The 16653-nt window shown below is 44.6% G+C and overlaps 1 protein-coding gene across 1 annotated transcript; it reads left to right on the top strand.

Moving 5' to 3' along the window:
• Positions 1 to 1617: 1617 nt before the first annotated feature.
• Positions 1618 to 12135, top strand: CLEC19A (C-type lectin domain containing 19A). Its single transcript, XM_083711879.1, has 5 exons — positions 1618 to 1909; positions 6153 to 6318; positions 7747 to 7840; positions 10354 to 10486; positions 11798 to 12135. Exons 1-5 carry the CDS (start codon positions 1819 to 1821, stop codon positions 11875 to 11877), a joined length of 564 nt encoding a protein of 187 aa, XP_083568005.1. The 5' UTR covers positions 1618 to 1818; the 3' UTR covers positions 11878 to 12135.
• Positions 12136 to 16653: the final 4518 nt, after the last annotated feature.

Below are 16653 nucleotides of genomic sequence, written 5' to 3'. Positions count from 1 at the left end.
CAGCCACAGTTCAAAGTTTCAGTAGGAAAAATGTTCTTATGTATGTTTAGCTCCACAACAACCCTGTGAGGCAGGTTAGGCTGAGAGGCAGTGACTGACCTCCAAGGTCACCCACCAAGTTTCATGGCTGAGTGAAGATTTGAACCCTGGTCTTCCAGGCCCTGGTCTCCCAGGTCCTGGAGGGACGCGGGTGGCGCTGTGGGTAAAACCTCAGTGCCTAGGGCTTGCCGATCGCATGGTCGGCGGTTCGAATCCCTGCGGCGGGGTGAGCTCCCGTCTTTCGGTCCCAGCTCCTGCCCACCTAGCAGTTCGAATGCACCCTTAAATGCAAGTAGATATATAGGTACCGCTTTATAGTGGGAAGGTAAACGGTGTTTCCGTGTTGCGCTGGTGCTTGCTCGCCAGAGCAGCTTCATCACGCTGGCCACGTGACCCGGAAGTGTCTCCGGACAGCGCTGGCCCCCGGCCTCTTAAGTGAGATGGGTGCACAACCCTAGAGTCAGACACGACTGGCCCGTACGGGCAGGGGTACCTTTACCTTTACTCCCAGGTCCTAGTCCAATACTAACCACTAACACCTCACTGGCTCTTGGGTAGTAGGAACAACTCTGTCAGCCACCTGGCTGCCATTTTGTTTCCTCCCCAATGTCTCCGCATTAACCCCCCAAAACAGTGTGTATGTGTTCAGAAGGGGGAAGAGGAATGGCAGCCCCCACCCAATATAGTGGAGAATATTCAAAAACACTGTGTAGAGCAATTCCCCCCTCCACACGTATACCCTTGGGGGCTGAGAAAAGGAAAAAGAAATCTCATAAATTTCCTCGGGGGAAAAAAACACCTTTGAAGAAATGCCATCTCTCAGTGTGTGCATCAACATGGGAGAAGTGTAGACAGGATTCATCCCCAACTACCACCTGACACGTTAAATTGAGTGCATTGGGTGATTTGTAGGAACACCCCTTACTGGTCTTTTAAAAAATGTGGTATATTGCCACATATCTTTCACAGTGCTGTGTTCCTTCATAGACCTAGCAGCTCTGAGACTTGGACCTGCCTCTGCCTTTGACAGTCCTGGCAAGTATTTTTTTTAAAGCACCAAGATGGAAAGCTTTTAAAAGAAAGCTTGAAGTGGCTTTATGTTCTAAAATCCAGCACACTGCTTTCTGGAACTGTGAATCTCCTTTGGGATTTACCTTAAGTCACATAGCAATCATCTTAAGGGGTTGTTAGGTGATTTCTACTGCTGGGTGATGAGGGCAAGTTATTCCATTTTAGCCTCAACTTGGTTTTATCTGGGACACTGGGTTGTTGTGTGGCAGTGTGTTAAGGAAGGGGTTTATGCGCATACCAGAATCCGCACCTTTGAGGTGCTCTGTTGCGCTTGCGCAACAGAAATAATCAGACTTCTCGCGGATGACTAAGATGGGAAGATGTGTAAGGACCTTACAAGCAAATGGAGGGTGATTTGATGCAGGGTGAATGCTCATTGTCATACCCAGAGACGGATGTGAAATAAAGACTACTTATAGTCCAAATGCCACGCAAGCTTTGCATGAGCAGATCATGATGGATGCTCAATAATCAGGTCATCTGGAGGAGTGAGAAAGAGTGGCCAGTGGTGTGGGAGGTTAGGCCGTGAGGCGTTCGGCCAGCATCCTGTGCAAATCTTGTTGAAAGTTTGCCCTTACAAGGGAGGGAGTTGTCTACAAAGCCTCTTTGCAGCTGCTCCAGTGACTTCAGTAGCACTACAAAGGGAGGAAAAACACGGAGCAGCCAGTTCTTTGCAGCTTTGTAGAGGAGCCTTGCTCTCGACCAGCTATGATATCGAGGTGGAATTTCTGCGCTACTTTCTCTGGGGTGCTGCTCGCCATCCAAGCTTTCCCGCACACCAATATTAAAATCAGTCAAGGTGAGTACCCATCTCCAATGATAAAATACTCAAAACTGGGACACCTGAAGCCAAGGTAATTTTGCTTGGGGTTTTAATCAGGCTGAGATTTAATCTTGGGAGCTAAATATCACCTCTTGGTTTTTGTCTCCTTCCCCCTTTGAGAAAAATCCTCTAAATAGAGCTATAGATAGATAGATTCCATTTATATCACAAAATGCATAAGCTTTAGAAAATAAAATATATGCAGAAGGGTAGAATGTTCAGTGACTCCTATGAATTTGCATATATCCAGTCAAAATTTCCTGTGTAGCACAGCAGCTATTGACCCAAACTAACATAAGTGTATCAGAACACTGTAATCCCACAATATACATTTGGCAGCAGCCCGTATTTCCTATATTGATCACTGAAATTAATCCTTCTTCACTTAAAGTTATTTTCTCTTAGGTTTTGTTCTCTGAAACTAATAAAGTGAGTTAGTTTGCTGTTGAAACACGGTCCCGTATTCTCTCATGCCATTCTTTGATAGATGATATTTGTTTTTTCTAATTAAGTCAGAAAAGTTGGGATTTGACAAAAAATCAAAAGGCTTTGATGAAAAGGCAACATGGAAAGTTCTCAACAAAACTGACATCTTGCTCCAACTTTATCATTGAATCCAGTTCTGGTGGCAGCCTGTGTTCAGTAGGAATAGGGAATGAAATTCATTCCATTTAAAAGCAAACCTATGTACTTTTCAAAACAGTATGTAAACTGAAACTCAGCTAGCTTTTGAAATTCATATTTCTCTGAATTTTGCAATGCAGTTCTCCAGTCAAGTAATGTGTCAAAAAAATACATATACCAGGTTAAAGTGTGCATGAAAATGCATATATATATGTAATTAATATACCCTAAGAGGCATTCTATTAGGGGAAATCACTTTACAAAATATTGTATATTGGTCATAAATGCATACAAAATGTATATATTAGGAGAAATTCACACAAAAATGCTGATCGATTTTCAAGAGGATTTTTTTAAATGAAAAAACAACAACACAAACTGATGTAGACGTGTAAGGAACTGAAATGAAGATTGGAAACATGACAAACAGCAGTAAATAGAAATTGACAGATTCATTCATCCCTAATGTTCAGATAGCATCTCAGCCGTCATTATGGCTCAGCTAAACTGTTTGAGAGTTTGTGGTATACTTATTCACTGTCATTTCATTTCCAGACCACTATTTGTACAAATTATGTGGATTTATTTGATTGCATAATTAAGTTGTTGTGGAACTTCTGTGTTATTGAAATGCCAAGAAATGAGATGATAAAATGATTTATGGGCATTAGGGATTATCGTGTACTTGGTTGTTGTTTTTTAACTTACTTAAAATAATGGATTCAGGCTAAAATAGTTGAACTTAAACCCAATTAAATCAAAGGGATGGTAGTCATGATCTTAACCTAATTTTTATTGAAATGAATGGAAATTAAACACAACTTATTACGGATCCAACTGCTGGGGTATAAAGTAGAAAAGGGTGAGAAGTGTCTGAGCTCCACTGCAATATAACTAACCTTACTTTGGATGAATTTAGGGATGGAAGGATCTGCTCATTTTGGCTCTCAGTTTCTCATTTTTCCTATCCTAACATTTGCAGCAGTTTGTAATTAAGGAGGAAAAAAACTCCTGGAAATTAATCAGGATTTTATTTCAAATTTCTCCTAATAAACATTTTTCAATCAATTTCACAATTTTTGCATTTTTGTAAACATTGTTCAATTGGCGATCTGCATTGCAAAACTGGGATAAGGGCAAATTTCAAAGGATAGGTGTGTTTCTGTTCTCATGAAATTTTGGAAGTTGTAGATTGAATAGATGTGGCTTCAAATGAGGCCAGATTCGAATTTCTCCCCCATTTCTTGATGCTGTCTGAGAAAGCCATGTGACTAAGGATGGACAGAATTAATTTCACTTTCTTTCGGTGTTTGCACAGTTCAGCCACTGAAGTTGGTGGAACATATTCTAGAGAAAGTGAGTACATCTGAGCTTCACTGAAATACCATATGATCTCATCTTATGCAGGGGTTTGGTTCTAAGGGTCCTGCGTATACATAAAAATAGCATATACCCAAACTCTTGGAGGCACCCCACAGCTACCAGGAAGGCAGAGAGAGAGAGAAAGAAGAGAGAGAATCCCATACTCCCACAGCCTGCATGCCCAGCACATAAACATACAAATAGTAGATATCATTGCTACTTCTTTATTTCCATCAATACCTATTTGTCCTTTTTCTTCATGTGATATGTAAGAGACTACCTTAACCCATCAAATTTTGCAGACCTTTTTAACCTGCATCAGGGGCGCTGGTTCCTAGCGGCCGAGCCCTTTTGGGCCCCCTATATTTTGGGGGTAGGGGCTGCCCCTCGATGTCCCAAAAGCGCAGAGCTGAGCGCCCTTCCTCCTCCTGCCACAGAGGGGTTGAAGGAGGGTTGAAGCAACCTCCTGCCAGTGGCAGCACCAAGAAGAGGTGGAGGAGGTCTGCTGGCCATCGAGCCATGCAGCCGCCATGTTTGGCTCCACCCCTGGCTCCTCCTGACCTCCTGACGTCACACGCATGACGTTGGGACATCACACGTGTGGCGCCTGCCCCCCTCCCCAATCACCCTTGCAAGCTGGTGCCTCTGACTAGCATATTATATTATTTTCTCCTTTTAAAAGTACAGCTAGCAAAGAAACCCTGAGGCGAATATGACATCCTTGATTTACCTCAGCCCTGGGAGTTGAAAGCTTACTGGCTGCTCGTCCAAAGATTGGGCCAACGCGGCCATTGGCAACTGAACAGGAAAGGTGCTAATTAGGGCGTTGACCTGCTTCGCCGTCTCTCCTCTTGCACATTTAACCTTAAAATTCTTTCAGGCACCTCTGGTGCACTGGAGCTAATCAAATTAATGTTACCTACTGGGGCAAGTGGTACAGAATTTCAACAGGCTGAATGGTTCAGACAGCTTCATTTTCCACCAGACGATGGGCCGCTTTCTGAAGAGGAATTTGGAGGGGGAAACCAGCTTGAAAGCTTCAACTGGGGCCTAACTCATCCTTCCAGTAAGGTGTGCAGAACCTTTGGCTGAACTACAACTCCCATCATCCCTGGCCATTGGCTGTGCTTGCTGAGCTGATGGGAGTTGTAGTTTGGCCAGATCTGGAGGACCAAAAGTTTCCCCAACCTGCCCTTGATATTTAACACTGAGAATGAACCTTCTGTCTCATGTCTTCACCACACTCTAAAAACATACCCTCCCTGCTTTTAGTGGTGCCATTGATTGATTGATTGATTGATTGATTGAAATATTTATAGACCACACTTTCATTTTTTTTTAAAAAAAGACACAGCCAGGCAGTATACAAACTCACCAAAAAAATAAATAACAAACATCAATAAACAGCGGGCAATAAAAAGAAATTTACATTGGAAAGACCTGTCTGAATAGCACAGCTTTTGGAGATGACTGAAAGAAGGCAGGGATGATTTGTGCTGAATCTGTAGTGGCAGGGAGTTCCACAGGGCAAGTCCTGCCACACTAAAAACTTGGTCTTTAGTTAAAGGCTGACCGAACCTCAGGGGCTAGATGAAACTCTCAATTATCAAGGTAGAGCATAAGGGATCAAGAGCTCCTTAGGTGCTTTGGATCCCCGTTTATAAAACTGCAATGCAGGAATCTTTTGCCCAACATGGGACTTGAACCCACAACTCTGAGATTTAAGAGTTTCATGCTCTACCATATGAGCTACCAAGGTGGGTTTGATCTTTGTGAATTAGCGCAAGAACCAGGAGCCTAGCTTGGTAGCAAACTGGCAACGAGTCAGAGACATTGGGATGGGTGCGGGACACAATTCTGGTCCTTCTTTCCCACGTTAAGAGCCATGACGTTGCCTGCTGAAGTGGTATTTGCTAGAGGGGATAGGAGGACAAGGCTGTTTATCCAGCGTGGTGGGTTTTATCTAATCTCCTCTTTTGTGGGCTTCTTTCCACATGCCTCTCCTGAGCTCTTCCCCCTCCCAGCTCTGCATTGCCCGCAGCCAATGGTGTGTCAAGATGCATGGAAATGACAGCTGTTGCTCGTCTCTTTTGACAACCGTTGTTGAGACAGAGGTGGCTTTCCTGACCCTTGTAATCTTCTGGGCTCCCAGGACTGATAGCAAGTGAATCTGACAAGTGGAAGTGTGTTGAGATATGTGCCTCTCTAACCTATTTCCTTCCTCTCTCCCTAGCTTTGCCAGAGCCAATTCTCTCTTACTCTTGCCCTCTCTTTTGGACTGAATATGAAGGCTTTTGCTATAGATACTTTCCAATCAATAAAACATGGGCGGAGGCTGACTTGTATTGTGCAGAGTTCTCCATCGGCCTAAAATCAGCCAAATTAGCTTCTATTCACAGGTAAGAATCATGCAATAACGTTGCCTCATTTGCCCTAATGCATCACCCTTCGCTGGTGCCTTGTTGCTGTGGAACACTTGGGATGTGTTCAGAGGATGGAGACAAAAATGGCGAGCGGTTTAGGGACCAAGTCCTGTGAGGGAAAGGTTGAAGGAGTTGGAGAGGGTTCGTTTGGAAATGAAACAATTGAAAGGTGAGACTATACTATCCTCAGATATCCAGAGGACTGTTGTATAGGCAGAACAAATTTGTTTTCCTGTTGCTCCAGTAGCTTCAAATGACAAGGGAAAGGATTTAGATTAAGCTTAGGAAGTACTTTCTGAGCATAGAAAGTCTGTTTTTAAGCATAGAATGGGGACGTGGGTGGCGCTGTGGTCTAAACCACTGAGCCCAGGGCTTGCCAATCAGTAGGTTGGCGGTTCGAATCTCTGTGATGGGGTGAGCTCCCGTTGCTCAGTCCCTGCTCCTGCCAACCTAGCAATTCAAAAGCATATAAAAGTGCAAGTAGATAAATAGGTACCACTCTGGCGGGAAGGTAAACGGCATTTCTGTGCGCTGCTCTGGTTTACCAGAAGCGGCTTAGTCATGCTGGCCACATGAGCCAGAAGCTGTATGCCGGCTCCCTGGGCCAATAAAGCGAGATGAGCGCTGCAACCCCAGAGCCGTTCGCAACTGGACCTAATGGTCAGGGGTCCCTTTACCTTTAAGCATAGAATGTAGTGCCGACTTCCTGCATCAGCTCTGGATTACATGAACTTTGAGGTCCCCCTCCTAACTATATGATTCATTGATTACCTGGCAGCAATATTACTATTTACCCTGGTTAGCCCAAGTCCTTGATGGTTTTTGCGATGCTGTTCTCCAACCAACTCTTGTTTACAGAAATGCACATATCAGGTCAACATGCGCTTAAGATGAATTTCTTAATGAAAATAACCTACAAAGATGCATCATATCAGGAGAAAAGTCTTGCAGAAGTGGCGCGCATGAGCCAAAACAGTGCACAAAAAGTTGTTTATTAGGAGATATTTCCACTAAAATGCTGGAGACTTTTGTGAGGAATTTGAAGTTGCACATTGCTGCAAAAGGCAGACCACTGAAATTTGAGGCTTGAAAAATGAGAAGTGTAGAGAACTAAAAAGAAAGAGCTAGCACAGCATAGTGGTTAGAGCGTTGGACTAGGACCTGGGGAAGTAAGGGTTTGAATCTGCACTCAACCTTGAAACCTACTGGGTGACCTTGGGGCCTAGTCACTGCCTCTCAGCCTAACCTACCTTGCAGGGATGCTGTGGGGATTAAATGAGGAGAGGGAGAGCCATATCTGCCGCCTTGAGCTCCTTGCAAGAAAGGTGGGGTGTAAATGCAATGAAATAAAGAAATAAGTATTAACGGATCTTTGCATTCCTAATTACATATGATTATTGGCAGCTGGGAAGAGAATGTATTCGTCTACGACCTGGTAAACAGCCGAGTGCCTGGAATACCGACGGATGTTTGGATGGGACTTAATGATCTAAGACAGGTAAGAACCTAACCGTATCAGTTGCTGCACCTCTCATCAGGCCCATAAGAAGAAGAGACCTGCTGGGTGAGACTTTGGTGGCATCTAGCCTAGCAGAAGTGGAGCATTAAGGGAAATAGCCCTGCTTTATATTGAATCAGCCTGTTTACCCATCTAGGTCAGCATAATCTATGCCGGGGTCAGCAACCTTTTTCAGCCGTGGGCTGTACCACAGACCTTGTGGGGGGCCAGACTATATTTTTTTTTGGGGGGGGGGGAAATGAATGAATTCCTATGCCCCACAAATAACCCAGAGATGCATTTAAAATAAAAGCACACATTTGACTCATGTAAAAACAGTGATTCCCGGGCTGTCTGCGGGCCGGATTGAGAAGGCGATTGGGCCGCATCCGGCCCACGGACCTTAGTTTGCCTACCCCTGATCTATGCTGACTTGGCAGCAGCTCTCCAGAGTTTCAGATGGGGGGGGGGGGTTCTCTCCCAAACCTACCTGGAGATCCTGGGATCTTCTGCATGGAGAGCAGATGTTGTTCCTCAAAGTAACAGCTGGATAATTAAATAGCCCTGGCAGCTTCCTATATGCCTATATATTCCTATGCTTCTGCCCTGAGGGAAGTTGGTTATTGACAGGAGTGAGCCAGCAGTAAATCACACAAAGTAAGTAGAGTTAACTCTATATTAGGATCTGCACTGGATGTCATGCCTAATGAGCACAGCAATTGCTCTTCAGTAGGTCTTACTCCCAAGGTTTAACCCTTTAGGATGTTGCAATAAGCAAGGAGGATGAATTGTACCAGCTAATTAACCTGCCTTCTCAAAATACAAAATTCTTCCGCAGTAGGTTTACCCTATACCATACCCCATTGGCTCTATCGAAAGCAGTATGTGCACTGAAAGGCAGCTATTCTACAGAATCTGCCCTTCTCAGAATTGTGTGCAGTTCAGCTCTCTAACTCACCCCCAAAACTGCATGGTAGGAGATAGCTGGGCATAGAACTGCATATATTAGTGAGATTAATGTACAGGCAACTCCCCATTTATGTATGCACACATCGGTACAAAGTCCGGAGTGGTACGAAAAGGGCCAAAGGGGGCCTAAAAAGAGCAAGGAAATGGCAGAAATGGCTCAAAAGCAGTGCTTAGCAATTCCACAAGCCTTCGCAAGTGTAATCCCAGGAGCCCTTGCACTGAGTTGGAGTTTGAGCAAGGAGGGTTTGGAAGGAGAAATGGTGGGTTTGCAGACTTTTTCAAGGGTGTTCCAAATATGCACAATTTCACTTAAACACACAGTGTCTCGGAATGTAAAACGAGGAGTTGCCTGTATAAAATGCATTATTAAATTAAGGGGAATTTCTTGCAAAAATGTGAACTATATTGGCCTGAATATAAGTCTCACTTTTTATCCAAATTTCGACCATGAAAAGTTAAAGTGCAGCTTATATATGGTGTGCAGCCAGGAGCAGCGAGGAATGGAGCAGCTTATATTCGGATTTTTTTTCTTTTTTCCTCTCCCCCCCTCCTATTTTAAAGATGTGGCTTATATTTGGGTGCAGCTTATATTCAGGCCAATACAGTATATTAGGAGAATAGGTTGGTTAAACACATTGGTTTTAATGCAGATTAAGTTAAAATCACAACAACGCCCCATTGATTTAATTGAATTTATCTTCAGCCAATTTAGCCTGGATCCAACCAATTGATTTCAGTACATTAAAAAGTACATGAAGATGACTCATGCCCACGCATCAGTTTGCCATCTCGTTTCTGGGTTTTTTATAATACAGAAGCCCCATGACGGACGTCCCACCTGTAATTGATACAGATACTGGTCTCGAAATGAAATGACAGACATTTATTCAGTCAACAAATATATACCACACACACTGACAAAGTTGCCTTCTTGGGCAAGGCACTTTCTTTTCAAAACCAGTGGGCAGGTTTGCTGAGCAGCTGTAATGACAGCTGAAATGGTATCTCCAAACCAAGAATAGGTGAATCTGCCCATTTTGGTTTTTCTCCATTTCTCCATTTTTCAGCCTTAAATTCAGTTCTACACATTTCCACATCTTCTTGTTTTTTAAAAAATCCTCATGAAAATTCACCAGCAATGAAACGTGGGTTTCTCCTAATACATACATTTGTATGTGATTTTTGTCCTTTTTTTTTTTGGCAAAGCATTTTCTCCTAATATAATGCAGTTTTCCTCCAATACATGCACGTTTATGCACACGTTGCCACTGTACGTGTGTTTTTGTACCCACGACTTTGCTCGAGAACTGCATTGTCAAAATTCAGAGAAGTTTTGAAAAAAATAACCGCTCGTTGGCTTGTGTATCGCTTTGGAAAGCGTGAGTTAGCTAGGTTCGCCTTGAAATGTAAACTGAATGGCATTTCTTCTCCATCCCTAGAATGCTACAAATGCTTTCATCTATGCTGGTTAACAGCAAAGATTGAATATGTGCCATTTCCTGCCTGTTTCCCTAGCACTAACTCCCCGGTGATGTATTTGGTAGGAAAGCAATTTTGAATGGACAGATGGCTCCTCATATGACTATAACTACTGGGATGGCAATCAACCAGACGACGGGATCCACTCTAAACCGGAAGATGAAGACTGTGTGCAGATCTGGTACAGATACAGCAGTGGTAGGTGGTACAGTAGATGTATCTCAGAGATGGCCTCTTCTCAGGAGCTGGGGGTGCTCAGGCAGGAGAAGAGGCAAGAGGCAATATGATTGCCACCTTCAGATATCTGAGTGGCTGTCACACAAATAATGGAGCAGAGTTGTTGCTTCCTGAGTGCCTCACAACTCAGGGACAGAGCACATGCTTATGAGATGCAGATGTTGTCACGTTGCAGATATGGTGGAAAAGAGCAGAGAGAGAGTCCACCCAGGCAGAGAGCAGGGGCGAATCTACTATGAAACTGATGAAACTTAAGCTTCTGGGCCCCTAATCCTGGAGGGGCCCCAGAAATGACTTTAGTCCACATTACTTAAATTTTGGGGGTCTAGTAGACCCAATTTGAGTCGCATGACTCAAATGGGTCAATTTTTTTGCTGTGTACAGTTGTACCTCTGGTTACGTACTTAGTGCGCTCCGGAGGTCCATTCTTAACCTGAAACTGTTCTTAAGCTGAAACACCACTTTAGCTAATGGGGCCTCCTGCTGCTGCCGTGCCTCCGGAGTACAATTTCTGTTTTCACCCTGAAGCAAATTTCTTAACCCGAGGTACTATTTCTGGGTTGCAGAGTCTGTAACCTGAAGCATATGTAACCCGAGGTACCACTGTATATTTCAACAATCCCAATGTTTGCGAATCAGCAGCACACATGTTGTAAATGTTGTAAATCTGCTGTGGCTAATGTATCCTGCCCCCGCCCCCCTTATTAGCAGAGGTCAAGACCCTAGAGGAATAACAATGAGTTCACAAAAGTACTGAAGCAGATACAAAAGTGGTTATTCAGACCTCATTGCTGGTTGTGATGGCCCCCCCATAACAGTTCAAGCTTCAGGGCCCCCCAAATATAGGTCCACCATTAGCAGCGAGGACCATATATAGCCATGCCCTCTTCCTGTCAGGGCACAAAGGGGAAGTGATCTCACAAAGTTTGACACGAAAGAAAAATGGGAGCTAGAGGTGAGAGGAAAGTGAGCGAATTTAGGCACCTGTTCTTAAAGTTAGAAAGTGATTACATTCAAGGCTTGTATTCTCCGTGACATGCTACTTTCCTGTATGCAGGGTTATTATTATTCATATTGGGTACAGTGGAACATTGCCTCTGAGTTTGAGCTAGCAGAAGCTTTGCCCCTTCAATATGCTGCCATTGCTTCCCTCCTTGGAAACTGGGGTTTCAAACTCCGCCCAACAAACTCCTTATTTCTCTCTCTTTCCCTCTCCCTCTCCCTCTCCCTCTCCCTCCCTCCCTCCCCACCCACCCAATTTCTTTTTCATAGCTTTAAGGTCTTGGAATGACAATAGCTGCAGCAGAGAATTTCCATTTGTGTGCAAGATCCCATCCCTGGCGGCTGATTAAGCGTTTGCCCAAAACAAAAGCAACAACTCAACTTCTGTCCAAACAACATGGAATGAAATGGATCTACAACCTTTTTCTGAGCCTGTCTCCCCATCCCACTGCACCCCGATCTCGTGCCCTCCAGATGTTTTGAACCCCAAATCCCATTGGAGTTGAGAGCCATAGTTCAAACCATCTGAAGAGTGCTAGATTAGTGGGAGGCTGTTCTAAGGCATAATTCTCTCACCTCTAATAAACATATTTCTGTATCTGACTCAATGAAGGCTCCAACTAGTCATCATGACCGTGTGTGTGTGTGTGTGTGTGTGTGTGTGTGTGTGTGTGTTCTGTACCTGGTCAGTGCTCAGGGATGATGGGAGCTGGAGTCAAGGAACATCTGGAGGGCCACGGCTGCCCCATATCTGATGTATTCACTGGGGCCCAGCTGCATCCAGGTAATTTTTTGCAGGGGATACATTTGCCACCGGTATGCAATGTGCAGCTGTCATCAATGAACAGACTGCATCTTCCGATGCTGTTGTTTTTAGATTGTGAGATTGATTATAGCAGGTGTGGGGAACCTTTAGCCCTCCGGGTGTGGCTGAACTACAATTCCCATCAGTCACAGCAAGCATGACCAATGGTTGGGGATGATGGGAGTTATAGTTCAGCAACATTCCAAGGGCCAAAAGTTCCCCACACTTGGAATTTAGCAACTGGCAGATTTTGCTTTTCAAACTAACTTCAGGTTTAATTTTAGGTGAAGGGTTTGGGTTGTGATTATTGTTTTGTTGTTGTTGTTTTTTTTTATTAAGGTTTGCTTTCTTGGTTTGTGGCCCCAGAGCTAGGCAATATGGTACCCTCCAGGTGTTGTGGAATACAGTTCCCATCTCTTCCCTTATCATTGGCCATGCTGACTGGATGTGCACCACTGTGTCTATTTCTGCTGGGACCTCTTATTTTCTTGGGTCAGAGCTGATGGCAGTTGTAGTTCGGGAACAGCTGGAGGACTAGAGGTTCCCCACATCTTTTTGAATCCCTGGATCTTCATGAGAAGCACAGCACAATCAGATTGTCTCAAGTGACTTTTTCATATTGGGGCCAATGAACGAGTCAGTTTTGAGCCATGGTGGCAGGGTGGGTGGGTGGGTGGGTGGGTGGGTAGGAACAGAGTAAAAAAAGCAAGAGTCCCCATCTCAGTCAGCCCATGTTAAATAGGAAACAGTTCTGTTTTTATGTCTGTGTCAATATGTTAGACGGAGTGGATGGCAATTAGCACTGGCATGATTATTTCGAGATGAATCAGCGGGCCAAATGGAAAATTGATCAACATCCATATGGTTAGATCAGCCTTCCCTTGTGTAGAAGCGCCGTGTTGTTTCATAGCAGTTTGTTGCACTGCTAATGTCAAGAGCTTTCTGCCCCTCTCGACTCTTGCTGCTGACTCATACTCAGGTGCAGCTGAATGCAGACGCTGAATGGGCTTTCTGGGCTGAAGCCCAGTGGTGACATGATGTGTAACCAGGGCTGGGAAATGAAGGAATAACACGTCCTGTTAGGTAGTAGGAGCAACACTTTTATTTGTTTAGCTAAAAGCCAAAACGGGGGGGAAATGGAACCCAACCTCCCCTCTTTAGAGTGTGAATGTTCCACAGAAGCACTCTTATTACATGATTGCTGCTTCTTTCTCATAATTAAAAAGACCCTTCTTGTCTTTCTGCTTGTCTGAAACGTAAAAAGAAAATCAATCTGGTTTAACAGTGACTTAAGACCTTAACCAAACAAGACAATCAACATTAAATGAATGAACTGAAACTTAAACGTGCTTTCTGCTGATTTGTCTCTCCAGCTTTTTACTGTTCTGTCTCCTTGCAGTATAACAAAATGCTGTGGTCTACCTTGGGACGCTGTTAGGTGCCGTTGTCCTTTGAGGTGCCTTTGAGTTCACCAAGGCATATGTTTATTGCTTGAAAGACGCTGTGATTCCTGCATTGCAAGGGGTTGGACTAGATGGCCCTTGGGTGTTCCTGCCAACTCTACAATGCTATGATTCGATGCAATCCCAGTGGCTTGCAGCCTGAACCTGGCCTTAAACAATGAGAAAGGGAGAGGTCACCTAATGACAACGGGGGAAACTTTGGGTGGCGGGGATATAACAAGACTGCTTAACCAGACCAATGGCAAATCTGCTCCAGGAGTGGGAAAACCCCATGGTTGGGGGCCAAATGTGGCCCTCTGGGCATTTCTTTCGGGCCCTCAAGACTCTCTCCAGGTAGGGGTGGGAGGACCTGTCAATTTCAGTTCTCTCTGTTTCTCCACATTTCTGCAGCAATCGGCAACAGCATCAACAACAAATCCTGATGAAAATTCACCAGCATTTCCATGCAAATTCCTTCTAATAAACACACTTTTGTAAGCAGTTTTGGCCTCATGTACACATTTTCTTGCAAGCAATGTATTTCATATGCTGTTTTTGCTAATATATGCACATGTTCCCTTTGTGCATCTTGGTGTCCTGATCACATGGTGCTTATTCGTACCCAGAGGTGCTCACACATTGCTCTTCCAATATTGACAGCTGAGCTCCATGTCTGGTTGTTGGGGGGGGGGGGAATGTGGTTCTGATGTGGTTGGCACAATCAAAAGTACAGCCCCTCTTTGGTCTGTAACTGTAGTATGCCTTATTATTTATTACATTTATATACCTCCCTTCATCGTAACATCTCAGGGCGGTCTACGGGGCCTTATATGTGAATGAGGACTTTCCTCTTACCAGCTTAAAGAACATAAGGAGGAGGGGCAGACTTTGGTAATATGGCACCTTGAATGAGGACAACATTTGGTGGCCCCCTCCCATATTTCTTATTTTCATTACAATTCCTTTTAGGACAATTGCTTTTTGAACGGATGTTCTCAGTGGCTTACATTAATAATAATAATATTTTATGGCCCCTTGGCTTGTCACCCTATGCTGGGGAATGGACCACACCACCCTAAATCTTTAAGGAGTTTCTAGCTGGATTACCTAGTCCAGCATCCTGTTCTTCAGAGCTAATTAGAGGCCTTTGAGAGGCCCCCAGCAGGCCTTGAGCAGACAGCGCTCTCCTGACTTGTGGTTCCTCTGATAGTGAACTGACTACACAGCTCTCATGACAAGTAGCTTTCTAATGCTCTTAAAAGCTGTCCAGTAGCACTAGCACAAGCACTAGAAAAGCAGCATTCAATCATATCAGCCTCACTCGTCTTGCAGGCTGATCTCTCTCTCTCCAACGCCAGAAAAGCTGAAATAAGAAATTCAGGCCAAGCTCATTTGCTGAGGTCACTAGTGCAGGGAAGAGGGAAAGCGTCCGGTTTCGGCACCTGCGGGCTTGTTTTGTAACTAAGCAGCGACCCTTGATTGCAATATCTTGGCATCTGACACACACATACGCAAAAACTCCTGCCTTAAAGTGTCAGATCTAAGACTGGAGCCAAACTGGAAGGAGACCTACCCGGATCTTGAGTTTGTTTTGTTTCTTACCCCCCTGCAGCTTTGGGAGATGTTTCTTTAGTAGAGCCAAGCTGCAATAGCAGTAAGATTAATTTTGGGACAAGCGCTTTATGGGCAATAGCCAGGGATCTAAGGAAATAGAGCAGCTCCCCATAGCCTCTGTTGAAGATGTTTGATCAGTGTCTGGCTTTCCTTGAGTGGTTATCACCGAGTTTACCATGGATATCCTTGGAGGTAAAATTGCTTCCTTTGGGAGGGAGTACAGGTATCCTGTTCCTTTAGTACAGGAGTGGGGAACCTCTGGCCCATGTGCAAATTTGGCCTGCCAGATCTCCTCCTTTGGCCTGCTAGGTTGTTGCGGTCAAGTCATTTCCTCCTGCCCTACTCCTGACATAGTATGTGCTACCAGATAGAGAAGTGGCGTCCCAGGGCTGAAGGTCCTGATTTAGCTAGTAAGACTCACAAGTGAATATGTGTTTGCACAGGCAGGACATGCCAGTGCAGAGGAGAATTATGACTGGCCGAACGCGGGTGGAGCTGTGGGTTAAACCACAGAGCCTAGGACTTGCCGATCAGAAGGTCGGCAGTTCGAATCCCTGTGATGGGGTGAGCTCCCGTTGCTCGGTCCGTGCTCCTGCCAACCTAGCAGTTTGAAAGCACGTCAAAGTGCAAGTAGATAAATAGGTACTGCTCCGGCGGGAAGGTAAATGGCGTTTCCATGCGCTGCTCTAGTTTGCCAGAAGCGGCTTAGTCATGCTGGCCACATGACCCAGAAGCTGTACGCTGGCTCCCTCGGCCAGTAAAGTGAGATGAGCGCCACAACCCCAGTCGGCCACGACCGGACCTAATGGTCAGGGGTCCCTTTACCTTTACCTTAACCCCCCATGTAAGATAGTAAGAATATGTGTGGGATAACCAGCTTCATATAACCAACATGATTAAGTCTAATGAATGCACGAAAGAGTTAATACCATAGAGAAAGCCAGGTCAATCCCTCTCACCTTGGGAGGAACGTAATCAAGCCAATTGTACCTGAGTCTACCTAAGAAACTCAGCATATAAAGAGGTCTGAGCTGGTTTCTCCACGCTCAGACTCTGTGGCTCTAAAAAGCCATTCTTGTGTTCCTTTTGCCAATAAATCAGGAACATTCACCACTGTAACTAAGCCAAGCTTTACTGCCTGTGCAACTTTTTCTGAATGCTGTATGGAAAAGCACATGAATCTGACCTTTGGAAAGTTTGTAAGTAAACCATTTTCAACTTTCCAAATGTGTGGTCTTTTTCTATGCTAGGGAAGAGGGGAACTT

The sequence above is a fragment of the Podarcis gaigeae genome (genome assembly GCF_964106915.1).
Source record: "Podarcis gaigeae genome assembly, chromosome: 14".
In the NCBI taxonomy this organism is placed as follows: Eukaryota; Metazoa; Chordata; class Lepidosauria; order Squamata; family Lacertidae; genus Podarcis; species Podarcis gaigeae.
This window is presented reverse-complemented; position numbering and strand designations above follow the sequence as displayed.

Coding starts and splice junctions, on each gene's coding strand:
- CLEC19A (XM_083711879.1), top strand. CDS start 1,819: ATGATATCGAGGTGGAATTTCTGCGCTACTTTCTCTGGGGTGCTGCTC. Junction 6,319..7,746: donor AAATTAGCTTCTATTCACAG/GTAAGAATCATG, acceptor GATTATTGGCAG/CTGGGAAGAGAATGTATTCG. Junction 10,487..11,797: donor CTGGTACAGATACAGCAGTG/GTAGGTGGTACA, acceptor TCTTTTTCATAG/CTTTAAGGTCTTGGAATGAC.